Source organism: Eucalyptus grandis, chromosome 6 (assembly GCF_016545825.1).
Source record: "Eucalyptus grandis isolate ANBG69807.140 chromosome 6, ASM1654582v1, whole genome shotgun sequence".
NCBI lineage: Eukaryota > Viridiplantae > Streptophyta > Magnoliopsida > Myrtales > Myrtaceae > Eucalyptus > Eucalyptus grandis.
The window spans coordinates 29,863,222-29,889,665 of NC_052617.1; the positions used below are offsets into that span (position 1 = coordinate 29,863,222).

At 41.6% G+C, this 26,444-nt stretch overlaps 5 protein-coding genes across 6 annotated transcripts; 2 read left to right on the forward strand and 3 right to left on the reverse strand.

Moving 5' to 3' along the window:
• The first annotated feature begins 5,127 nt into the window (after positions 1–5,127).
• On the forward strand, positions 5,128–9,601 carry LOC104442145 (BTB/POZ domain-containing protein POB1). The gene is made up of 6 exons (XM_010055473.3): positions 5,128–5,722; positions 6,991–7,107; positions 7,481–7,602; positions 7,690–7,753; positions 8,017–8,296; positions 8,440–9,601. The coding sequence occupies exons 1-6, from the start codon at positions 5,476–5,478 to the stop codon at positions 9,251–9,253; spliced, it is 1,644 nt and encodes a 547-aa protein (XP_010053775.1). The 5' UTR covers positions 5,128–5,475; the 3' UTR covers positions 9,254–9,601.
• Positions 9,602–10,091: 490 nt separating this feature from the next.
• On the reverse strand, positions 10,092–12,826 carry LOC104442146. Its single transcript, XM_039315861.1, has 2 exons — positions 11,841–12,826; positions 10,092–10,344 (listed from the first exon to the last, which is right to left on the reverse strand). The coding sequence occupies exon 1, from the start codon at positions 12,633–12,635 to the stop codon at positions 11,868–11,870; it is 768 nt and encodes a 255-aa protein (XP_039171795.1). The 5' UTR covers positions 12,636–12,826; the 3' UTR covers positions 10,092–10,344; positions 11,841–11,867.
• A 604-nt stretch (positions 12,827–13,430) lies between these two features.
• LOC104442147 (protein CURVATURE THYLAKOID 1A, chloroplastic) lies at positions 13,431–15,594 on the reverse strand. The gene is made up of 5 exons (XM_010055476.3): positions 15,330–15,594; positions 14,478–14,575; positions 14,262–14,369; positions 14,033–14,104; positions 13,431–13,766 (listed from the first exon to the last, which is right to left on the reverse strand). Exons 1-5 carry the CDS (start codon positions 15,478–15,480, stop codon positions 13,701–13,703), a joined length of 495 nt encoding a protein of 164 aa, XP_010053778.2. The 5' UTR covers positions 15,481–15,594; the 3' UTR covers positions 13,431–13,700.
• A 4,405-nt stretch (positions 15,595–19,999) lies between these two features.
• LOC104442148 lies at positions 20,000–21,883 on the forward strand. Its single transcript, XM_010055477.3, has 2 exons — positions 20,000–20,311; positions 20,441–21,883. Exons 1-2 carry the CDS (start codon positions 20,288–20,290, stop codon positions 21,338–21,340), a joined length of 924 nt encoding a protein of 307 aa, XP_010053779.1. The 5' UTR covers positions 20,000–20,287; the 3' UTR covers positions 21,341–21,883.
• Positions 21,884–22,184: 301 nt separating this feature from the next.
• On the reverse strand, positions 22,185–25,899 carry LOC104442149 (GDSL esterase/lipase At4g01130). Of its 2 annotated transcripts, none has more exons than XM_018872387.2 (6): positions 25,707–25,899; positions 25,216–25,480; positions 24,175–24,393; positions 23,915–24,069; positions 22,998–23,268; positions 22,185–22,585 (listed from the first exon to the last, which is right to left on the reverse strand). In XM_018872387.2, the coding sequence occupies exons 2-6, from the start codon at positions 25,469–25,471 to the stop codon at positions 22,317–22,319; spliced, it is 1,170 nt and encodes a 389-aa protein (XP_018727932.2). In that variant the 5' UTR covers positions 25,472–25,480; positions 25,707–25,899; the 3' UTR covers positions 22,185–22,316. The 2 variants fall into 2 exon arrangements, with proteins under 2 accessions (XP_018727932.2, XP_010053782.2); XM_010055480.3 differs by having other exon boundaries at positions 25,216–25,486.
• Between the last annotated feature and the right edge of the window lie 545 nt (positions 25,900–26,444).

Genomic DNA, 26,444 nt, shown 5'->3' on the forward strand with positions numbered 1-26,444 from the left:
TTTTTTTTTTAAAAAAATATGTATTTGATTTTTTTAGCATTATTGTGAAAATTTATATTTAAAAGTTGCATACATAATTTTTTTTTATTTTAAGCAAATAAAAAATAAAAAAATTCCGATGAAGGGTTTGGTCTTTTTTTAAAAAAAAATTATTGTATACATTATTTTTTTTTTTTTTCAATTTTAAACAAATAAATTTTTTTAAAAAAAAACTAATATTAATCACCCAAAGAGCTTTTCAAATGTGTTTTATACCAAACGGCATTTTTCTCAAAGTTGTTTCTCAAAGCATAATTTACCAAATGGTCTTTACATTTGCCTTAAGTTCTTTAGATTAAACTGCTTTGCATTTTCTCAATGGGCTTTTAAAATGCTGAATAATTCATGTATGGGTTTTGACTCCTACTTTGTGAAAGGAAGTAAGACAAAAGTTTGAGAGTAAAAATTAGAGTATGACCAACGAAAAAAATTCAAGAAAGAAGTAGAAATGAATAGTATGAAGAGGCTGACTAGAAAATTTTCAAGATGATTTGTCAGTGAGAAACTTGGTTTGGAAAATAGTTTAAGAATCGATCTACTATGGGAATTAATAGATATGATCTGGACAAAATGTCTCAGCAAAGCCTGTGAGGCTGAGATTGTCTTCAATACCCAAAATCTCAGGGATTATACAAGAAATCACAGTCAATAATACCCCTTAAAAGGAAAGTTAATAGAGAGGATTATACTCATGAATTTGTAATCCTGGATTTTGCCAAGCCATGGAAGGCATGACCCACCTTTCCTTTATTTCCAGATCTTTTGGATTTCTTTACAATAAATACTGCTTCCATAACGAGCCACATTCCCATCCAAAGCTTCTATAAGACCATGCTCTAGACAATTCCTTCTTTGCTCATGGTTCCAAGTTTGCTTCTCTCCTCGGGACTGATGAGGGTTTTGAGTTCGTGCTATCCGTGTAATTATATATATTTGTACAAATCAGAGCTCCCTGTCACCCCAAATCTGAAAGGAGACGATGGTAGATTGCAGCTGCTAGTTCATGGATACCCCGTGGGTGTCTTGATCAGGAGGAGACTAACCTACACATATCAGAGGCATCCCTAGGGTTTGCATGAACTTGGAGATGAGACTGCCCTCGTCGTTTCGGTTTGGAGTGAAGGGAGTTCTGATTCGCGCACACGCATGCACGCCCAATCATCGATTTGGTTCTGATTTACATATATTTATCCTTTCTTTCAAGCTATAATCCGCATGTCCATGTATGTATAGACAGATACCCGTTGTATAATTCCACGACGAAAACATAATATACGTTTCAGGACCAAATTGGCGGCCACACGTATAACATCCAGGGTCGGCACTTGGTTGGGGAGTTTCCAATTGAGTCAGGGCTTCCTCGCGAGACGCTTCAGCTAGTCGGATCTTCACGTCTGCGCCCAAGGTTATCCTGTTTGGACAGTATGTGTATATTTACGTTCGTTTGGACTTTTTCAGGAATGTATGTGGCTTAGATACATGGCACGTTCCTGGAACCTCGAGGAAAAAAAAGGATGAGGTTTTGAGAGGGTCAACAATAGCTTCCCGAAGATAAACGCGTATATAGAAAGCTGGCTGTCAACATGTGAATAAATCCTCGTGACTTTTTTTGGTTGGAGAATCAATTTTAGCAAGAGTCGTATGTCATTGTCAACTTTTTTTGATTGAACAAGATGCAGATGAATGCAGTTTGGAGTCAATGTTGGACCTCAAATGGCTGGCACTCCTCTTAAATCTCTCCTAAATATTCATTTGATTGATTAAAGCACATTTGGTGATTTTACTAATAGTTCCTTCTTTATCGCTCCTAATCCACAGACATGTTTTCACGAGATGAATTGCTTCGTATCTTAATTAGCGAGTTATCCATCTTCGCCTCTTGTCGAGAATGTCGTATGCTGCTTGGTTTGATCAATGGTAAAACACGTTATGGTATTAGAATGCTCCTTATATAATGTTGTTACAATCCACCAGTCATGCTTACAGTGCCTGACCTTTGATCTTCTATTACTACTACCAATAAACAATATTTTTCTATGGAGGGAGACGAATGCTGTAATTTATAACCGGCGTAGGCTTTTATTTACAATATTTGACGGTTTTGAATCGCTTTTAAGTTGTTTTAGGAGAGATTATATTATAATCGTGGCATAAAAAATAATGCTGTTTACTATTGCAAATTGAGATGCCAATTAGATCTGATCACGAGGCTACAGTCATGCTAATCAGGTCCAGAAGCACGATTTGGCTGGGTTGGTTTAGCAGTTTCCTTCTCGTGCGTTCTGCCCACTTATCTAGGTCCACGGAAGGTCGGCCACACCTAATTCTTTTGTGATGGAAATGTAAATACTTTTTTTTATTCATCGTGGCCCAAAAGCAAGTACTTTTAGCCTCGGTAGCCAATTCAAACACGTCCATTGTGTTGAGATTGTCCTATATCAATCATGAAATGGGTTAGCCATCAATTTATAAGTGTGAAGAAAAACCTTATTATTTGAGTTGACTTTTAAGATGAGAGAGGCTCAAGATCACCCATCATTAGTATCAAAGTCTTAGGCTCTATTTGTTTGTGTTTTTTTTTGTTTTTAAACACTTTTTTTTTTTTGTTAACAAAAAAAAGAAACGCGTTTGGGTGCGTTTTCTGTTTTCTTTTTGTTATTTTGTTCATAAAAAAAAAAAGAAAAATAAGAAACACAAAATTTGTGTTTCTTATTTTTATTTCAAACACATCCGAGAAACACTTTCTATTTTCTTCTTCTTTTCTTCTTCTTTTTTCTTTCGCCGGTCGCCGGCCCCCAGGTCGACGAGAGGGCCGGCCTCGCCCAACCACGCGCCTCGCCGTAGTTGGGCGAGGCCAACCTCGCGCCGGCCTAGGCGAGCGATCTCGCCCGATCCGCCCAGATCCGGCGAGGCCGAGCTCGCCTCGCCCGGGTCGGCGAGGCTCGCCTCGCCGGATGGGGCGAGCCGCGCCTCGCCGGCGGCGGTGGCTCGGCGATGCCGACCGGCCCTCGTCGGGGCCACCGGTCGCCGGCCATGGCCGAGGCCGGCGACCGGCCAAAAAAGAAAAAGAAAAAAGGAAAAAAAAAAAAAAAAAAAAGGAAAAAATAGAAAAATAAAAGAAATAAAAAAAATTATACAAATTTACCAAATGTGTTTCTGTTTATTTTTATTCCCGGAACAAGTTTACCAAACGCATTTTTGTTCAAAAATTGTTCCTGAAGAAACACTTTTTTCTATTTCTATTCCTTGGAACAATTTTTAAACGCTTGTAAACGCAAACAAACGCACCCTTACTTGTCAAAAAGTTTAGACCCAACTCTCACACGAGAGAATTAAGATCTAGACCCTACAATTATATAGTAGGAGAGTTATGAGTAGTTTATAAGGAGATGAATGATAACCATTGAGAAATAGATTTTTCTATTTTTATTTCTAGAATAGTTTCTAAACAAAAATAACTATTTGATAACGACACAAAATTTTTACTTGAAAAATAGAAATTTTTTCGTTTGATAACGATACATTTTTTTTTTTTTTTTTTTCCTTTTGGATAGTGGTGGCAATAGTGGCGACGCGTTGGTGACCGACGATTGGCGGCGATGACGGCGGCGGTTAGCAATCGGCGGTGGCGGTGGTGGGCGGCCGGCGGCGGCGACCGGCAGCAACGACGCCGTCGACTGGCTGGCGGCAATAGCCGGCGACTGGCAGACGATGGTCGATGGCAACAAATGAAGGACCGATTGACGGACGATGAGAAGAATTTTTATTTTTCATTTCTATTACGAAATAAAGAGTAGAAAATTTATACTTCTTATTTCTATTCAAAATTTATTTCTGGAACAAGAATTTATTTTAGAAATAAAAAAATAAAATAGGTTTATCAAACGGATTTCTATTTGAAATAACGGAATAGAAAAATTATTTCTCGGAATGAAATAAGTGATTGTCATGCACGAAAAAACCTATTCTTTGAGCTAGCTTTTGACATTACCCAACACATAAGATCATATCTAGTGGTACCAAAAAACTCGACCTTTAACAAGCGAGATATAGAATAATTAAGGGCAATCAAATTTAACCAGTAAAAGCGTGATATACTTATTTTTCTAGTATTTTTCTTTTACTAGGGCAAAACCCAATCCACACGAAATTTAGGAATTTGATATTGTTTCCTACGGATGTGTGGGTTGTTTAATATCAACACATCATCAAGGAATTTCGTTATACAATTAATGTTCTCACTATGTCATTGTTTTCACCGTTGGATTGGGGTTGAAATGAGAGAGTGCGGTGCAACAAAGTAGGTTCCGTCGTTACTAAAAGCAATTTTCTCCAAGTGATGAAAGTTTCCCCAATTGTTTTTTTTTTTTTTGGTGCCGGAGGAAGCCGGTTTGCGGTAATGACAGGTAGTGTCATAAACCCCATTAGTAACACTTAAGCGGGAGGATCCATCACCCCTGAGTCACACTTAATACATTTAGCGCATTCCCTAGATTTTGAACCCTTCACCTCTGTGCTGAGAATCAGTAGGGTCTTATCCAGCGGAGCCACTGTGGCCGGTGGTAAGTTTCCCCAATTGTTCATGCCCTTTTTAGGGTAGAGTAACAAATGGTGAGAATCCCGTTATATTGAGGTTTGTATCCATCCGTTTTGTTATGTTTCTCTTTTTTGTGTGTGTGTGTTTTGCCTGTTGTGGAGATCTTGGTTCTTGCAAGAAAAAGGATAGGCTTCGTCTACAGAGGGGAAAGATGGGTGAACGAATTTTTAGGCATATGCCTATTCTCCAAATAAGGTCAAAAAGATCAGCAATCGAAACATAACAATCTATACAAAGAGCTAACCCGAATATGGAGCAGTAGTTTCTCTCCGTCTCACTCTGACCAACTAACTTATTGAAATTTCTAAATTTCCTCGTACGACAGCATGGCCAGATGTTAGAGTGCTCTTCGGGACGAGCGGCTGGAAGGAGGGAGGGAGTCGTCCAAAGTTTGACCCGGAAAAAAATGGGGTCGGACCGGACCGCCCTTCCACGTCAGCGCCCGCATCTACAAGCCGAGGGGCGGGGCGACAATTCAACGCCGGGGAGGACGATGCCGACAGCAACAGGAATCTGCAATTTCCTTTGCCTGGTCACATGACAGCCCCGCGCCCAACGGCAGGACTCGGTCCGAGCCCCCATCCCAACCACCCACTCCTTACAAAAATCCAAACTTTGAACGACGAGCGTCGTCCGAATCGAGATCTGTCGCTGCCTGAAAAGCATCGTTCTCTCCCGTCCCCATTTCCGTAGATAACGCCCAGCTGACGCTCTCTCTCCCTCTCCTTTCGAGGAGGGCTTCGTCTTCGTCCTCGTCTTCGGCCCCGTTTCCTCGTCTCTCTCTCTCTGTCTCGTTGGTTTTGTTCGTTTTGGGTTTGGTGGGTTGTGCGCGCACGGGGATGCGGGAGATGGGTTCGGATCTGTTTGACCCGAGGTCGGAGATGGAGCCGCAGTTCTCGCAGTCGTCCGACGGGAACTTCGGGTTCGCGTTCAACGACAGCAATTTCTCCGACCGGGTGCTGCGGATCGAGGTCGTCGGCGGGCCGTCGGAGTGCAGATCGGACGGCGAGGGCGGCTGCTGCACCAGCATCGCCGATTGGGCCCGTCTGAGGAAGAGGAGGAGAGAAGATGGGAGGAAGGAGACGGGTAAATTTGCTTCCGCTTCCTTTCTTTTTGCTCTTCTTGAAGTTTTGACTTTTTATTCTTTTTAGCTCGGCTGGATGATGAGATGGTGGTGGAGGACAACGAAACGAGAGATGATGATTTTGTGCTTTTGACTTAGTTCCAGTTTTCTTGTGTATGTAAGATGATTTTGGTGATTAGATGCCAGTCTGAAGCTCCATGGATGGTGGTTTATCTTCTATTTGTGTTATTTTATTTTGGTATTTTGGTGAGTTTGCCTGGAAATATATGTGGAAGATAAGGTTGACGATAGTTCAAAAGTAGAGGTGTTCCTGTCCATTTCTGGAAATTGTTTAGATTGACTCGGCCGTTTCAAGGAGAGAAGGCGAATGCCTTGACTGGCTCCACAAATAGACAAGAAAAAGATCTATACGCGTTTTCATTTTTTCCACGTTTTCTCCTGAAAGATATTTAAGAATGAAACGCATCCTGAACATGCGAAATTGTAAAGACGTGCTTGAGTTTTCCCTTTCATTTCTCGCTTTACAATCTAGACTTCTGAGTGTCTGCAAAAAATTTCAGTCAAAGCATTCCCGTAAAATGCCCATTAGGAGCTTTTTAAGTTCTTGATGTTGTATCGAGTCTGACACACAGCTTGTAAAATTTCACCTGCTAGATGTACTTGATTGTTTAACCAGACCATTTTACTGGAATCACATGGTTGTATACATTTCAATATCTGAACCCACACTTTCTTTGTTCAGAAACAGGATTTCTAGCTAGCTTTAAAATTATTGTCGAGATTCTGCTATGTGACATTGCACACTAGTACTTGTAGTTGTTGTTGTAGTTGCCTTGTTTTGGTTGGCTTCTACATCTTGACCTGCCCTTTTATTGTTGGTGAGTCGGAAATCGCCAGCCTAGTGATCCTTATAAAGACAGATTGAGAACTACTGGCACTAAAGGGTGTGTGTTCATGGCATTTGTCCACTTTCATGGAACTAGTGTGGGTAGTGGGTAGCAACTTCCAACATACAAGCATCGACTTTATGAACTGGTCCTATGTGTGCAGTCTTACTGTACTCCAGTGGCCGCGTCTTGAAAAATTTGCTGACCCAGTTGCACCTTGATTGGTTTCCATCTGTTTACAGCACTTTGATGTTTACAAGTGTCCGCTATTTACAGTTTCCTGTGTTTTCTCACCTTTTACATGTTTTGTGCACTTTCGGTGCCTGTTTCCTTAAGGCGTCATTGGCCGGTGCTAATTATACATCTGTTTCATCTATTTCCAGCTCTTGATATCACTGGATGCCCTGAGGAGCAAATTCTTAACGAGCCTGATATGGATGACTGTGATGGCCCTGAAAATCAGGATGATACAGTTGCAATGGTTGAAGAATCACCTTCAGGTACTAAATGTTTCTTTTATGAGCATGTCCTTGTTAGTTTTCCTCTTTCGATGGTTTTACTTCACATAAAGCTAGGAGATCAAAGATTTAAAAGAATATCTTAGATGGTCGGAGAAAGAAAATCAGGGAGATGGCTGTAATATAGTAAACTGGGCTGAAGATCCTGCATTATATTAGGTGCAGAGTTGAGGTTGTATCATGCAGTCCAGTGACTGCAAATGCCACTCTTTTCCTCATGCCTACTTCACAAGCTTATGTTGTGGTTCCTAATACTAAATTTTTGGAGTTCAGTTACTCCATGGGATGTATTAAAGGAAAATTTGCAGTTTATCTTTTGTCATATGACACTAAACCCTTCTTGTTAATTTGTAAGGTGATGAAGCGGCAAGTAGCAACGACTCAGGCTGGAGCATGGACTCTTCGACAGTTCTGAAAATTAAGACACTGCACATCAGCAGTCCTATCTTAGCTGCAAAAAGTCCATTCTTTTACAAGGTGACTTTTTTCAAATATGAGAACTTTCAATGTTTATTATATTTGAGCACTTGTTATTCACACTTATCATTGATAACTTGCCTGTAGCTCTTCTCGAATGGGATGAGGGAGTCAGAACAACGGCATGTAACTCTGCGCATCAGTGGTTCTGGTATAAAGTCCTCTCTTTTCTTTTTCTCTTTCATATGCTAGCGCTTTACCAACGACCAACGTTCTTTTTTCCTCATTTCGCTTTTGGTTCTGCGCTAAGATTGCTGCATCTCATGTGATACAAACTGTTATGAACCCCGCTTGGAATTCTAAGTTTTAGGCATAATCCACTATAATTTTTATGCCATTGTACGATAGAACTTTGAATTGTGCTTGTCCATTTTGGCTGTATAACTTGATTTTCCTACTTATTGCTTGACACAGAGGAAGCGGCCCTCATGGAACTTCTAAATTTCATGTACAGCAATACCCTGTCTGCAAATACAGCTCCTGCTTTACTTGATGTGCTGATGGCTGCTGACAAATTTGAAGTGGCATCCTGCATGAGGTACTGCAGTCGCTTGCTTCGAAATTTGCCCATGACGCCTGAGTCTGCATTACTTTATTTAGAGCTCCCATCCAGCGTTCTAATGGGTGAAGCTGTCCAGCCCTTGACTGATGCAGCAAAGCATTTTCTTGCCACACGTTACAAGGACATAAACAGGTTACTATTCCTTTGTTCATCTGATGAATGTCTTTTCTTTTACCTCCTGTCGTTCTACTCTTATCTCCCAAATTAGAGTGATTTAGGCTAGTGATTTCTAAAAGTTTTGGCCTCAACTATAAGTCTCTTCCATTTTGGAATAGGTTTCAAGATGAAGTGATGGGCCTGCCTCTTGCTGGGATCGAGGCCATTCTGTCTTGTGACGATCTCCAGGTTGCATCAGAAGACGCAGTGTATGACTTTATCCTGAGATGGGCTAGAGCCCAGTATCAAGGATTAGAGGAGCGACGTGATGTTCTAGGATCACGCCTCGCACGCTACATACGCTTTCCTTATATGTCCTGTAGAAAGCTTAAGAAGGTCTTATCGTGTACTGACTTTGACCATGAAGTTGCATCAAAGCTCGTGCTCGAAGCCCTCTTCTTCAAAGCAGAGGCCCCTCACCGGCAACGAACCCTAGCTGCTGAAGAATGCACAACATCAAACCGCCGTTTTGTGGAGAGGGCCTATAAATACCGACCTGTTAAGGTTGTTGAGTTTGAACTCCCCAGGCAGCAGTGTGTGGTATACCTGGACTTGAAGAGGGAAGAATGCTCAAATCTTTTTCCATCCGGACGAGTATACTCTCAAGCATTCCATTTGGGTGGACAAGGATTCTTTCTCTCGGCTCACTGCAACATGGACCAGCAAAGTTCATTCCATTGCTTTGGGCTGTTTCTTGGCATGCAAGAGAAGGGATCTGTGACTTTTGCTGTGGATTATGAATTTGCGGCTAGATCGAAACCCACAGAGGAGTACATCAGTAAATACAAGGGCAACTACACATTTACGGGTGGAAAAGCTGTTGGTTACCGTAATCTTTTTGCCATACCATGGACTAACTTCATGGCCGAGGACAGCCACTACTTCATCAACGGTATCCTTCATCTGAGAGCCGAGCTTACCATCAGGAACTGACTAGTCTCCTCTAGTCCAGCTGTTCCTTTAACGTGGTTGGTTCCTAACTGGCCCTGACCATTTTCTTTTGCTAAGACGGCCTCTCCCTCTTTGAGAAGTAGAGGCAATCGCGATGATACTGCTACTGCAGTTTGCGTAAATTTTATGTTATACGAATGAGAAGATGTTTCTTGTGGAGAAGTCCTTTTTCTCAAGAATGATAGCTGGATGTTTAACTGGCTTAAGTAGATCTACATTTCTGAAGATTTCTCTTATCAGCTTCACAAATATATCTGTACTTAAAGCGGAGTAATACATCTTCTTGGAGGCGTATCACTTTGTTTCTAAGAAACATGCCTTGACGGGGTATATATTGAATCTGGTTCCTAGTGTTCTAGAAATCTAATGCGAGAAACCACAGTTGAAAGAAAAGTCTGAATGCATGACCCCACCAAATCCTATGAAGTAGAGTACTTTTAAGCCTTTCGCATATAATCTCCAGATGTATGCTTCTGCCCACCGTAGATTGCATAGCTCGAATGATAAACCGAGTGTATGGAGAAATTAAAACTCGATAGGATTGGATAGGACCAGAGAAGGAAACTACAGGTATACGGTAAGGGCTAAGATTACGTGCTTTCTATTATCTCAATTTCCTGTGACTTTAGATGCTACGAGGGCTGAGTGTCGGGAATTTTTTGCTTCTGCTCGCATTTCCTTTCAACCTAATCCTTCAAGAATAGTCAGCCGAGGGAAGATTAGCTAAGTTGAGTTCGTAATTGAACTCAGACCATTCTCCAAAACTTGAGCAAATAATTAAGGGAAAAAGAAAGGTAAAGATAAACTTGAGAATCGCATGTGCAAAAATAACGGATTTAATGGTACTTTTAAGCAGCTAATGGAAGATCCAAGCATTTGTGGAGTCCTAACAGCCGAAGTTGGCAACTTATTAGAATTTTTCTGTCATTCACAAGCCCAGCAAGAGAAAGTACAAGACCTAATGAGACTAAGAGTACTAGCAACCCAATTCGCCGGTCCCCTCTCTGAAAAATGCTTCCTCAAATCAAGAATAGCTCTCTAGCTTCAACAGTCCCTCGCTTTGCACATCTCACCTGCTCAAAATTGGTAAAGAGAAAACGACATTACTCTAAGTTCAACAGCAGAGGAACGTGAATAACACCGCTAATTACAGCAACTCTAGATTATTCAACTCCTCCGAAGAGACATTACTGAATGCAATGCAAACGATGTCAAAGGTAAGTCCCTTGGCATTCATTTTTTGGAGCACACATATGGCAAACCTGAAGCTAAGAGAGTATCCTGCAATTCCCAAGCCATCACAACATAACAGCAAACCAGTTATCTACTGTAACACAACCGACTCTTCTTATCTTAGATTAACTGAATGCATGGTACCAAACAGTCGTGGAACAGCAGTAAGAAGTTAGAAGCAACAGGCAAAGCTTGCAAAACAAATAGCCAACCCCAATTCCACTACTGCTTGGTTAGCCATGGACGAATTAATGAGTCCAAATGACTATAGAACGTAACAATAGCAACATCCATTAAATCTATAGGGTGATCTGGATGTCCAGATTAGGACCGGAAGATACAGGGAGAATCAACACAGATTAAACCTGGGAAAAAATAAGACCCTCCATCTGTACCTTTTGTATAGCCCCAGATAAGCTTTAAGGGATAACAAAGATCAGTATATATATGAAACTGCACCATAATTAAAAAGCATGCAAGAAAATTAACTGAATATCTGTATCAAAAACTTCACCCATCTTATTGGGATTGAGCTGAACCACTCCCGTAGTTCGTTGAAAATGTTAGAAAGTCTTTTGAGCATTATTTTGTACATAGATAGCTCCTACCTGAAGCCTTTTTGGGGCAGTATCACCCTGGTAACTTCTTAATAAAACCTTATTTATCATTCAACGAAGAAAGAAGATTTTGCTTAAAACTTCAGATAAAGGATTTCTTCCTTATTAATACTCACATCATAGTAGGAAAAACAATGGCCATATAGCACGACTAGCGACAATGAGATCAAAGAAGACATTTTGTTAGGCAATGGGATTGCAGAAGACTAGAATCATCCCTTGCTTAAATAAGAAGAAAAAAGGACGAGGACTTTCGTTCTTCCTGTTGCTCTTGTGCATATAATTGGAAGTCAAAGCACATTGTATCAAGATTGGACAAACAATAGCATACCCAGAGAAGCTAATGACTACTGCTCAAACTCTAAACAGCACAGAACGATCTGCATTCTGCCAATCTCTACACCTAAATTAAGGAGTCTAATCAACCGAGAAGATTCAACATCCCTGAATCACATCTATGGCTCATTCTTCAGGCATTACACCTTAAATTAAAGAGTCTAATCAACTGAGAAGATTTCAACATCCCTGAACCACATCTATGGCTCATTCTTCAGGCATTACATGAATGTTCAACAAAAAATCAACTACAACCTACGACAAATACGTACCTTTCTGACCTCAAAAACAGCACATGGAACACAAACACTGAAAGTTGAGCTAAACATAGTTCTTAACTTCACACGCAAACCAATTCACCAAAAATAACAAAAAGCTCTAACCTTTAATCAAATGACCTTCATCCATCATCATCTAAGCTTCTCCTTGGCCGAGCTCTTCCTTGCAGCCTCCTTGACCTTCTCAATGTACCCTTCAATCGGCGGCGTGAGCGTCGCCATGAAGCGGTGTGCAGGGAAAGGCGTCAAATCCGGCACCAGCGCCGCCTCTCTCAGCTTCTCCGGCAACGCCTCGATCGCCTCCTTCTTCATCCGCAACAAATTACTCTCCGCGGCCTGCCTCGCCCTATGCCTCCTCATCAAAACCCTAGAATACTCCTTCGCGAGCCGCCTCCCATCCTCGACCGTGAGCTCATACTTCGGGATCTTATCCGCATCGACCAGCCCCAGCGTGATCAGATCCAAACCCGGGGTCCCGATAATCTCCGGCTTATCGGAGACGCCCAACTTCGACTTCCCTTTCTTCAGTATGTCTATCTCCCGCTGCCGGTCCTTGCTGATCAGCCCCATCTTCTCGCGCTCGGCCTCGCGGGCCCGCTGCTTTCCGGTCAAGTGGCGGAGCGGGGTCGGCGCGTTGAGGCACGCCTCGACGAGGGCCTCCGCCTCGGAGGGACCGCGCTTGCCGCCGCCGCCGCCCTTGGAGGCAGGGTCGGACTGCCCGGGGGACTTCTTGAAGGTGAGCCTGGAGCGCTTGAGGGTTTGGCCCGTTTTGATCTTGGACTTCCCCTTCGCGGTTCCGCTGACGGAGCAGCGTTGGAGGAAATGGCAGGCCAGCGAATCGAGTGAGGAAGAAGAAGATGACGACGGCGTCAGATGTTTCGGTCTCGCTAGCCGAAGCATTTTCCCGAGGAAAGAAAAGGGCTACTTGGGATTTTGCTCGAGAAAGCTGAGGATGTAAGGAAGTGCTGTCGATTACGCTGCACTGAAAGCTTCGAGCTTGGCGGCTATGGCGAACGGGAGAGCGCTGCTCGTCTGTTAAAAATCCTAACTTTGCTTGCTGGGTCGATTCGAAGGGGAGAAAAGAAAAGGAGGAAGAAGAAGAAGAAGAAGGAGCAGGAGCTGAAACCTTCGCATTTGGGCCTATTTCTAAAGCCCATTTGAAGACATCTCCTCACTTTTAGTGGAGGCCAAAGCCCAATTTTCATTTCGGGCTTAAAATCTCCTTTGGGAAAGAAAATGCTTTTCTGGCTCCGTTATTTTCTTTCGCAGAAAATTTCGAAAAGCGATCTTTTATATTGCTCACAAGACTAAAAGAAAGTAGAATATTTTTATTGTCCATGAAAACGTTTAGACATACATAATTGACGATAATGCAAATATTTTCCATTGACTAATATTTCAAGCTGTATAAATGATCATTTTTAGTCTAATATGTTTTAGATCATAAATTTTTTATGAAACAAATGAAACCTGTTAGTTGCTTGAATGTGAACTATTTGTTCGACGCCCAATTATGGTTTGTTACAGTGAAGAACTTATCGACTTTAGTTTGTATCCATCGTCCGATTGCCTTAGAGACCACTATTGCATGTACTGCATTAAGGGTCCATTGCATAAATCTTTGGCAGCCCCCATTTGCTTTTGATCATCTGGGGAAAAAGAAAAGTCTGTGGCTTCAAGTACTGCTTTCCAATATGAATCAGAAGTGAAGCATTGTTCATAGACACTGGTATTATTGATGCATAACATGTAGCAGCATTCTATATAGTAAATCACATTAAGCACAGGTGACCCTTGCATTGGCTCTGAATCTCATGAAATCGAAGAGACAGGTGATGAGGTGGGAGGAGGCTAGGGGAAATACAGAGTCACAGAAATTCACAGAGGAGCTATCAAAATATATTAATGCAGGTGCCTCTACCATAGAAGTACAAAGAACGAAACACACGACAGATCTCGTGGGACCTATTCAGTTCCAGCAATTTTCTTCTTCAGGCCTTCAATGTCTTCGGCTAGTTCCTTCCGGCTCGACTGAGGAAAGAAATCATGTCATGGGTTAGGTATGCACGGTTCACTGGCCAATCATGTATTGAAGAAGGTTACTGCCTATGATAGATGTGATATCAAGAGCATAGTGCATATACTAGATTCATGCAGAAGTGAAAGTCGGTTAGTAATCACTGATGTTAGAGTTCCTCGTTTGATAATCAATCCTCAACTTAAACACATTGGAAACTTTAGGGTCGTGCTGTGAACACAGATGAGACTTCATAAAAACGAATGCTTAGTTACTTTACCTTGAATAGAAGGTATCTATAGACGAACCATCCAGTGTATCCAAGCCCGACCAACTCCATGATCTTTGGAAGCTGGTCACAAGAAACATCTCCTTAGAAGATTCATGGTACTGAACAATGTCCCCAGGAGAGTATTTAAGCCATTGGCAGAACAAAGCACCACATTTATGGCAGAGCAAAGTACTATAAGACGAAAGCATCTGTATTCTAATCTAACAAAACGACATACCAAAGGAACAGAGTTGATAGCTCCAACCACAACGGATGACAACCAGACGGCCACAATCGCCCCACCTCCATAGAGAATAACCGTGGACTTATTTTCCAGGGCATCCCACTGAAAGAGAGACACGAGAGGATTAACCGACATTAGCTCTGGACAAATACAAGAGAAGGGATACCTGGCTTGCTTCAGCAGCTATAGTGACTTGGTGAAGTCTCTCACCTTCTCCTTCAGGTCTGTGAATAGTTCCCCGGCATCAACTGGAGCGGAGGTATCATCCGAGGAGGCTCTAATCGGAACCAACAATAATCTCCGTGGCTCTGGTCGAAAGAACATAAGAAAATTAGGCGATATGGTCATCATTCACCTAAAACAAATACAGATAGCAATGACAAGGCAATTCTTTTAAGTTTCACAAATTGAGTCAGCTATCAGCCTACTTGTCAACAAAATAGGTTGCTTTTATTGAACCAATTCTGGGCACCTAATTCACCCCCCAGCAAAGCTATTATGCTGTTCCAAATTGCTCCTCCGCAAGTTGCCTCCCTAATAAATAGCTTTACATGTAAAATTGCGTGCTTATTATATCGTGCGCATAAGCAGGTCCACAAGAGGCACAGGAACTCAGAAAACTACCCGAGTCATTGCCATTAAGGTCTACTCCTGTTCTTGTAATGGCCGTACATAGCTTACTCGTGACTTGCGAACGAATAGGCATTGTGTGGATTTGCAAAATGAAAGAGCAAAATGTGCATCACGCCCGATTGCTCTCCCACTCTCTCGCCGCGCCCCCCATTCTATAAACAACGCATTTCCGTCTTCTTGAAACGAGTCGCCGCATTGCACTTTCATCAGTCACAGCCAGACATGTCCTTGTTCACTCACGAATCTTTCTACAGAACTAGCAACAAGATATTATCTCCATTCCCCCCAATCACTGCCTACTGTTCATCCTACAAAAGCCGGGCGCCCCATACGATGATTGCTATAGAATTACCAGGATTCACGACACATTTCTTGAAGTTCCTTTTCCTTAACCGACGGTTAAAATTCGCTCAACCGAAACAAATGTACCTGAGCAGCGCTTGGCGGGGTGGGAAGAGAAGCGCGGCGGGAGGTACGGCAGGGAGGAGGCCACCCGGGCTGCGGCGGCGACGGGCGTCCTGGCCGCCCGCGGCGGCAACAGCGCGGCGGTGGCCGCCATGGAAGTGGATGCTGCTGCCATTCTGTGAAGCTGCCGGAGCGAACTGTGGCCTCTCAGCAATGGTGTGGTGCGCCTCTCTCCGTTTATCTCTCGCTCTCTCTCTCTCTTGCTCTTCTTGCTTTTGTGTATCCTTCGTTAAACTCTGCGTATTATCCACTGGAATTTCTCGGCACCGCGCCTCGGTTCGGACACGGATCTCGTTGATCGACACGTGGACCGACAGAGCTCTCCGATTGGTCGGTTGCCTATCTACAAAATCCACGTTTGCTTTTCCTCCTCTCTTTCTTTCTCTAGAGCGGAAGAAGCAGAGGGACCCCCATTTGTTTCGTCACTCTCTCTCCCCCACACCCCACTTACCTTTTTTTTTTTTGTTGTTGTTTCTTTCTTTGTTTCTGTCTTTCTTTCTCTCCACTCACTAGGGTTGTGTAACCATACTGATTCTACCTCAAAACCGAACCGAATTACTTCAAAAAAAAAAAAAAAAAAAAGCCTGGGAACCGATTCCCAAACTAGTTTGGGAATAGGTCCCAAATTTTTTAAATCGATCCAGGAACAAGTTTCGAGTAAATACCCACCCACAAACTTTTTATCATTTACAATTGTATATTATGTATTCATCTAATGGATTTTTATTTTTGGCGAATAGAGATTCTTGTTATTCATTTTTTACTTTAAATCGTTTTGTTACCTATAATCTCATATGATTTTGCTGTAAAAAATAAACCAAAAAAGGAACGAAAAAAGAAAACAAGTTCTCGAATAGACCCTGGAACCGAATTGGAAAAAAGTTAGGCTGCAAAACCAATTCCAAGCAAATAGGATAAGCTTCACAATCAAAAATCTGAAAATTGACTATAACATGATATGTTTCAATTTCTAACTCTAAAACCTCTTTCCAATTACTCATCCGCTTGCTTTAGTTGCCTAAAATAAACGAGGGCAAATAGCACAAACGAGCCACGAATTTTGATTTAATATGTAATGTCATACTTAAACTTTTAAATTATTTAATATGACCTTTAAATTATTGTTATATATTTAATGTAGTCATTCCATTTATTCAAATGGCAAATCACACATTATTTTTATGACATGAAATGAATCAGCATGTCTATCCTTTTTTTTTCATTTACTTTGGAAAACGAAAAGGACAAATTAGGGACTTTAAGTATCCTACATATATATGGAAAATTTGTTCAAAAAGTCATAAATTTATTGCAATTTTGCCAATTTTAATCATAAACCTTTTAATATTACCAATTGAGTCCTAATTTTTTTTTTAAATTTGTCAATTGAATCTATTCGGTCAATTTGGCCGGGATCCTCACCAATGGCCCTTTGAATTAAAATGAAAAAAAAAAAAAATATTGAAAGTTAATAAAAAATAAAAAAGCTAATAAAATATTATTAAGAATTATTCACGTTAATGTCGGTCATGCTACATAGAACGTTTGATGTCCACGTTGGCAAGTTTTGGTCAAAATTAGCTGAATTGACTCACTTAAAAAATTGTAAAAAGATTTAGGATTCAATTAGTAAAAGTGCAATATATTTAGGATTTTTTGGACAATTTTGCCAGGTAAAGATTTTTTTTCTTGATTTGAGATGAATTTTTCACATGGACAATCCACATGTTACCTTTTATTTGTCAATTATTTAAACTTATCGAATTGAAAGTCACATCAACATATTCCGCTAACTTGAATTAATAGAAGGACGATATTAAATATTTTCATACAGTTTGCAATATAAGATTGATAATTCATTAATAATTCATGAACCACAATAAATTAAAAGTTTAAGAGCTTATATTGAACAAATTAAAAGTTCAGAATGTTATTCCATATGGAAACATGTTTGTTTCATCATTTTACTACACAAAAAGAAGGTGATGCCAAGGGCATAACAATGACTAGGAGTGTCAATTGGTTGGGTTTGGTTGGGTTTTCATGATACCTGACCTGACCCAAACCCTACAAGTCGTGCTTGATTCGACTCGAGACCCAAATATCATATAATCCAAGAGAATGGGTTGGGTCACGTTGTTGTCGATTAGCTGGGCTCAGACCTAGGGTTTTGTCCTTGTTGTACATGAAAAGAGAGAGAGAGAGATCGGGCTGTGCTCTAGGGGTGTTAAAGAACTTGCCCCAACCCAGACCCAACTCGAGTTGATCCCACCCAAGTCTGAACAATACCATCTAAAAATCCTTGCCTGACATTAAGGGCCTATTTGTTTGCGTTCTTTTTTTGTTCCCTGGAACACTGATTTCGTTCTTTTGTTACAGGAGAACAAAAAAAAGCAGAAACGCGTGTTTTTCACTTTTGTTTCAGGAACAAAAACTAGATTTTTTTGTTCTCAGGAATACTTTCGAGAAATATTTTTTCTTTTTCTTATTTTTTCCTTCTCTTTCTTTTCTTCTTCTTTTCTCATTTTTTTCTTTGGCCGATCGTCGATCTTGGCCATGGCTGGCGACCTCGCCGGAGTGTCGCCGGCCTTCAACGAGGTTGAGCCTCGTCGAGCCACCATTAGGTCGGTGTCGCCTAGCAGTGGCTTGCTGAGCCTTGTCGTGGCTAGGCAAGGTTGCTAGCCCTCGTCGGCCGATTGCCGGCCATGGTCGAGGCTGGTGACCGGCCAAAATGAAAAAAAAGAAAAAAAAAGGAAAAAGGAAATAAAAATATTTAAAAATTAAAAGAAACAAAAATTTTATACAAATTTACTAAACGTATTTATGTTCTTTTTCTATTTCAGGAACATGAATTATATAAATTTACCAAACGCGTTATTCTGTTCAAAAATTGTTCCTAGAACATATATAATTTTTTCTATTTCTGTTTTCTAGAACAATTTTTGAACATATTCATTATCAAATATACCATAAAATAACCTAATTTTAGGGTTGGGTCTTGTCAGATCGCTGCGGATTTTTTTGGACACCCCTAGCTATGACTACTCGAATTGGTTAAGGCCCAAGAATTCAGCCCAAGCTCAGTCCAGTATCCGTACATCAACATCAGCTTGAGAATACAATTCCAAATTCGCCATTGACAAGATAATCACATCTACATCATCTTGACATTACGTGTACGTGGGATTAAGGGTTTTCATGGGCCCAAGAGTTCACGAGAACCTAATTCATGTATTAATCAGATTGTTAATAAGGCGTAGCAAATCAACCTCTATGCCCGGAGACAAAAACCCAAGCGAGCATCTCAATCGCACAGTTCATTCCAATTTCGACTAATTTCATGTCTGGTTGGATCGCATGATGTTGCGAATAGATTCCACAGTTAAAGGGCCCACCGCAAATCGTCTCTGAATCCTATCGAAATCAATGAGCCGGCTGGATTAAAGTAGAAAGACCATAAGCTGAGTGCGGTTGTTCAACTGTTTTCATTTTGGCACCGCTGAACGAAAGAATGATGAGGGTTATGTTTTTATAATGCAGTCCTTAGCCCTAACAAGATGCAACACCCAGGTGTTCTCTCAATGCCCCTTGTCAAAAGACAAGACTTCGGCGTACCTACTCCAGTTCGGACATCCTTTGTGTCCGCCTTGTATTGGCCGCTCGACAAGGCTTTTTTGTGGCGGTGGACCAGTCTTGCACGAGCCTAAACCCAAATCTACTCCTTTTCTAACCTTAACCTCATTCGCACTGTCTTTTTCCTTCTAAAATCATGCCGGGACACAACCTGGAGATGGAAGTCTTCTTTCATTTCTAGACAGTGAAGCAGGACCAAACTCATGAGCTTATAATCTCAGATTGGGACAAATTGACGGAATCCCCTTTCTAACGTCTCCACGCCCCTCCCACCCGGTAACATGAGAGGAAGGGAAAAGTGGAATGGGATTTCTCTTGCGTTTGACACGGCAGGCCTCTGCGGGAGGACCGCACGATGAGTCAGTAGCTCAATTGTAGAGTGCACCCCCGATAATTGCGTCGTTCTATCTAGTGTGTGAAAGCAATTTTGGGCGGCCTTAATTTGTTATACACATTGATGAAAGAGATGATATATCCTACTTGTTTACCTTCAATTAAATTAGGCTATTACCTTTAGTTTATGATACTCAAGTCGTTCATTGAGATTCTCATTGGAAATCATAGAAAATGTCTAGATCAAATATGCTATTACCCATCCTGCATATCAATTGTCTAATTAAATCTAATTCTATAAATATGTTCATACTGACCGCTGATACTGCGTTAGGCAAAGATGTATTCCTCCTAAAGACGTACCTAAAAGGCTAAATTAAGGCATGGCTGTTTTTGGGAGGGAGCGAGACCGGTTTCGTCCTCTTCTCGTGTGGCTATCTGTTGCCTCGTTGGAACCATCTGTCACGACCGACCAAGCTCTCGCGAAAAAAGTATGGTTCCAACGTGAAAAACATCTACATTTTAAACAAAATGAAATGGAAAAGGACAATCAGAAGGGTGAAACTTGCATTGACTCTCTGCCTCTCAGTTTTCCTCGTGGTGCGGCTCAGGTAATTTGCATGATGAATGATAAGATCCATGTACTAACCCTATAAAGTCATTTGGTTGCATATCCTCTCTCTAACCATAATGATACAACTCAAGCCTCCTGTTCTTTAGGAGACTCCAAGGACATGGCGACGAATATGGGACGAGTTTGAAGAGCTCGAAGCTTTCTTGAGTCCTCCTTCGTCGTCTCCATGTCACAAGGGTGCATCTGAGCGTACGACGGTTCCAACTTTGATGCAGCTTGTTCTTGGGGCTTGAGATTGAGACGTTTTGAGGAGGGAAGAAGGAAGGTCCGGCCTTGAAGAAGGAATTGAATCTGGCGTCGAGGTTGATGGCATTTTTCTTCTATGAGAACAGAAAGAAAGCTTCAGGTAAAGCCATTTCCCTCGAAAGTTGATGTCTTGAATGTTTATTGTATCTGTTGTAAACGGGTAGTCATTCGTTCATGATCAAGAACCTTTCTTTTTGTGCTTTTGTTCTGGTCCTTTTTGAAATGACAGATGCAAAGAGGCTTCGGTTTTTTCACCTGGGTGGCTTTCCTTTTGTGGTCATTCTCATCCACGCTCGTGCGAGCTTCAAGAGGCTATGACCCTGAGCTCTTAGATGCAGTCGTTCACGAATATGCCAACAAAACACTGCAAGATCCAAGAACAGGCGTTGTTTACAACATCTCCCTCCCTGCCAACTTCTCTGGGATCGAAGTCTCGATCGTCAGGCTCAGGAGCTCGAGCTTTTGGGTCAGAGGGTCAAACCTGACGCCTTTCCAGATCCCACCAAGGATCATTCCTATGCCTTTTTCGAAGAGGCTAGCCATACTGTCTGAGAACCTCAAGAATTGGTCTTCTAATTACTATCAAGTCCCTGGTTATAGGCTGGTCAGTCCTGTTGTGGGGTTCATGGTGTTAGATGCTTCCAATTCAAGTGGAATTGGCAACCAGCAGCTCAATTTGAGAGCGAATGGCAACCCCATTTTGGTGAGTTTCTCTCCAGCTGAGCTGGAGCTCCGGACATCAAAATTGTCCATGCGATGCGTCGAGTTCGGGCCTCATGGGTCGGTCAGTTTTAGCAACATGACTTCACTGAATGGATGTGTTGCACGAAGTCAAGGTCATTTTGCACTTGTAATTCCGGCTCCAGCTCCACCACAGAAGAAGAAAGAAGCAAGGTTTTGGAAATGGTGGGTTATAGGGTTCACAGGCGGGTTCATGGTTTTAGTTTCTGTGAGTTTAATTGTGTTCGGAGCGTACAAGGCAGTGAAGAGACAGAGGATCAAGGAAATGGAGAAAGAGTCTGAGAAGGGCGTCTCCTTTGATACGGTCTGGATAGGGAGTAGTAAAATGCCTTCAGCATCGACGATCAGAACCCAGCCGATTCTTGAGGCTAACGAGCACGTTCCATGACTCTGCAGATTGGTTCTCCAATTGGATTGTTTCCATAACTAGTCCTTTCTCTGCTCTTCTCGAGATGCGCGAGGAAAAAAAGACACCCCTGTACAGAACTTCTCAATGCGAACGATACCTCAGGAAATTTCCTAGGAAAACTCTGGGGTATTGCCAGTTGGGGAAGATAGGAAGGGAAATAGACATATTGGTTTTGCTTTTTCTTTTTTCTTTTTTCTTTTTTAAACGGTTTTGCTACGTTGTTTACACCTCTAGATTGGTGGATTCATTTGACTAGTGATTATTCATGTGAAAGAGACTAATCAACGGGATTAAAAAAATTTCACGTGTGGTGTGACTGTGTTTGTTTCCCTGTCAGACACGTGGTAGTACTTATGACTCAGAGTAAGGTATTGGAAGCCGGCCAAGATTTGGCACTTCTGTTGGTACGTTTCCATGGCATGATCCTGCTTCCATATAAAACCATAGGGCGAGGCAAACGGGGAGGACCGCTCTGTGAACCAGCAGGGTTTCAGGAGACGTGCCTTGTATCCACGCCTATTTCTTGTTTTATATCGACAGCATCCTTCGTCCTCACAGCAACAATTTCTAGATATATAGGTGATCGCTGAGCTATCACGTAACATGAAACTCTTCGGTGAGTGTATTAAGTATTAGTTGCAGCTGTAATCAAAGAAGAAATTTGATCCTGCATATGGTGAACTGCGGGTGTGATTATCGACCAGTCCAACGTGCTGTGAGGATACTGTTCGTTCTAAGTAGCCGCAGGGTCTTGTGAGTGGATATTGCATGATAACCCCACATAACTTTTGTTAAGGCGTTTGACTATTAATTCATGCCATCCTTGCGAAATTTCTAGGATTTTCAAGGCCCTAACTTGTAATTTGAAATTCCAAAGGAAAGATTAAAGTTTTATTACAGTTAATGGGTCATTGCTGTAAGAGTAGCGGTGCCCACGACCGTAGGTTACTTAGAATTAACCTATAGGTTGGAGATCGCAATGCTGCTTGAGCGAAAATGGCGGATCGAAGTAAGATCCACTTATGATGGCCCGTGTAATTAGCTTGTTAGCAGCCTCGGTGGCATGTATTCCATCCCAGCTTACGTAGTTGGAGGGGTCATTGCAAGCGGAAGCAGTTAGCAAGCTGCCATTTATCTCTTTGCTACTGCCGCAGTAGACTCGAGGATCGAAGTTGTATCCGCCGCCCCCATATCCACAGCACGCCCTGGTACCATATTTGAGTCCTGAATTGATCCAAACCATATCAAATAATATAAACTCAAATAATTTATGACCTGCAGATTTCGAGAGGGAAAGATATATATACCCATGATTCAACAAGACCTAATCCATTGAATAACAAATTGGGAAATGTTGGCTGTATTCATGAAATGGTGTTATAAATTTTGGTTGTTAGCTTGTTAGAACAGTTGATATCTGCAGGCTGACGTGGAGTTAAGTTAGATGTCCTTTTCTCGATTTATTAATAGTTCATAATTCATGTCCTCTATTGATTAATCTGGCACTTAGCAGTAGGAGGTTGCTTCTCCAGTGCTTGCTAGTAAAAATGAACTCAGCTCGATGATCAGATGATGGTATCATATCTCAATTTTCCCCAAAGGTCGAAGAGTTATTTAAGAAGTGACAGAAGCTTACCGTGATACGTGGGATGCTGAAATAGCTCTAGCAAAACCGAGTGTGTGTCGACATAAATGAGGTTAGCATTAGCAAGAGAAGCTCTGGTTTGAGCCAGCGTGCCTTTCAACAATTTGTTGTACTCAACCACTGCGTTGTTGTAAGAAATCATGCATCCATACATGTCAAGATCTGAACTGCTGTGAGGGAGCTCCACCAGAAAGGATGGATAACAGCCGATCGGAGAAAGGTTTAGCACAAAAAATGTACGCCCCCCCAAGGCATATAGCTCCTACAAAAGCAAGAAATTTGCAAAAGAGATGATTTTTACATTAATTTGAAAGCATTTACTGGGTAATCTGTTTTATAATTGACATAGAAGATCCAGTTAAGCATGTCTGCTTATGACCGCATATTGTTCAAATCGACACACTTATATGCAGGTTGTGAAGTAAACTGAACCCATGTGATACTGTAAGACCTAGACAAGGTAGATTGACAGAGAGTGTACCACTTTTTGCTAGTGTACTATTATGCTTATCCTTATTCTTGCGCATGGACCTAGACAAGGAACAACTGAATAAGCTGTCTGTACAAATCTTTCAAGTATGGGCCATCTAATTCATTAGACTTTGGATCAACAGAGCTTAATTTCGACAATTCTACATAAGGTCCCTTCCGGGGCTTCATCTTGATCTGGACCCACTTGCAGATCATTTTGCTATAGGGCATGATATAGACATTAATCAGTAGCGCTCCCCCCCCCACACTGGATTTGATAGATTGAAACAGCTCCATCTTTCTATAAGCTCCAGTCTGTTTTTTGTTTTTCAGTATATATGTTTCTTGGTCATGTTGAGCTTCAATAAGTTGATAATTATACATGTTGAAAGTGGGAAAAGCAAGAAGAAAGTTGTCAGGCCAAACAGAGCACTCACCTTGATAGTTGCAGCAGTCTGGGCCACAACTTGAGGAAGATACTGCTGCACTCCACCAATACCAGCAGATGCTAAATTGGATGTGAAGTCATTCTGACCAATGTAAAATGTGTAAATGGACTTCCCAAATATATCTGGTGAAGGTAGATTTGTTCCTGACAATCAATGTTATAGAAAAAAACACATCATGTCAAAAAAACTATCACTGCTCACTTGTGGTGTTATCATCAACTAACTAATTTTGCCAGTTTATGCCATACCCTTCTGGCCGGATGAGTGATATTCATCGACTCTGGCCTTGAATGCCTTCATTTGGTTGAGCTGAATGGGAAGAGCAAAAGGACTGAGCCCAGATACAAATAAGGACGTGTTTGGCAGGAGCACGGTTGATGCTAGCGTTGCATAGTTGGCCCCATGTCTGTAGTCAGACCCGATTGATTGCAGATATGGACTCAGAAATGGCAGTCCTAGAGCTTGTGCTGCCACATCGAAGAAAAGATATTACCTAACTTTAGTTTATGAATTTCACTTTCCTGTGATTTAACTGGGAAAAAACATTCTAGAGATTAGTTTCCGCATTAAGGCTGTAAGCGAAACATCATAGAGCCAAAAACACACAGAGCTCATGGTCGATGGTATTAATACGGATCCCATCCCATGTCACCATTTCATGAACTGTGATTGATTTGAATAATTAAATGTATCTATGTTAGGTGAAATTTATCTATAGAGCTCTATTTCCAGGGGCAATGCAGAGAATCCTTGACAATCTCATGCAACCAAAAGACAAGGAAAAAAGAAGGAAATAAGGAAACTTGGCCAAAACAAAAAAATTTCTTCTGCGGTATTCATCATCAATGATGGCCATGAGAAAACCAACAATTGCAGTGTTGGCCCTTTTCTCATTTTGGAAAGTAATTAAGGCACTGTGAGGAGCTGTGCAGGACTTGTTGACAGAACGTGGACATATGCTGAGTACTTACATTTTCTACACAACCCTCAATTTTTGCTATGCATCTTCTTTTAACTGTTTCCGGGTTATTTACTGTATGAAGAAACAGTATACTAGTGGATTCTGGAAGATATGCCAAAGGATAGCGTTTAAATTGTGATTCCCTTTTTCAATGACTTCCGCATCTACTCAACAACTGCATGGCATTTGCATCTCTCAGGCAAATAAAGAAGAGACTGACATACTGATCGATAGACTATAAAGCATAACCATGTAGCTATAGGAATTTCAAGTCAAAACTATCCAAGAGAACTACTAGAACATCTGGGTGAGTCTCATCCAACATTACCCAAGAAGTCAACGATGAGCCTTCCATCCGATGCCCGGCCCGAAGGCCGCTTAAAGTAGGTCATCCCAAAGGGCCCAGTTTGCCCTGGGAAAGCCGCATAGAACCCGCCTGTGTCGGTGTTCGAGTCGCCGAAGTTGAATATTGCCTTAAACTCGCACTCGGAGTAGCATGAAAAGCTCTGCATTCCCATCATCACCAACACCACCACCAAGAATTGCCTGAAAATGGCCCATGCTTTCAAGATCCGCATACCCATTTCCCACTTCTGCTCCTACAGAAACAAAGCCACAATGATGTGTTGAACTCTCGGTCGCTCAAAATGGAAAGAAGCTATGGCTTTTCTGATACAAAAAAGGTGAAGTAATAGAGACAGCTTATGGAAGGGCCTTAAATTGTAACGCATGATTAGTTGAGGCCACAGATGTCCTGTGACAGAGCAGAGATATCATAATCTGTTTAGAAGCAGTGAATACACAGATCTAGGATCTTGCCACGTAGAGTAACAAAAGCGGTAACTGGCGATCATCGGCGGATATGGCCAAGCAGAGTGGTGTAAGCGAAACAAACTTTGAACAGCGGAGACGGAAGCAAACGAAGGTTACTGTCCTGGCGTTGAAAGGAGAGGTCCAAAATGATAGAGGGATGCGGTTCAATCAGTGACAGATCTTGTGTGCAGTACGACAAGAAGACACTGGACATCCTCGGTGCGTTCATACTAGTAGAACAGACTGGTACCGTCTCTGTCACGCTGAGGAAAAGGAGGTGGTCACGTCGTTTTTTTCCAACGTGACATCGATTGGATCCATCTGGTTTAATGAAAATGGTCTAAACTGTGAGGCCTTTATCGATGGATGTGACAAGAATCGTAAAAATGGAGAGGAACTTTTGTATTCCGTATTTCTCTACCTTCAATGTACAGGTATATGACTATATTTGTAATAATCAGAAAATATTTACACAATATTAATTTTCCTAAAGTAAATCATATCTACGATTATCTATGATTTGTTGAATCAAATCTTCAGACTAAATCAGATTCTTTCGATCACCCCACCGACTGGAATGACGGAATCAAACTCACTTATTGAGTTACAAAGTTGAAGTCACTTACAATTTGACAACGCACTAAATTATAAATTGAGAACGTTGGATGCTAGGCTCATGTTAGGGTACGGGGACAAGGGCTAATTTTTTAGAACGATATCTGAAACATGCATCCCGTTACCAAT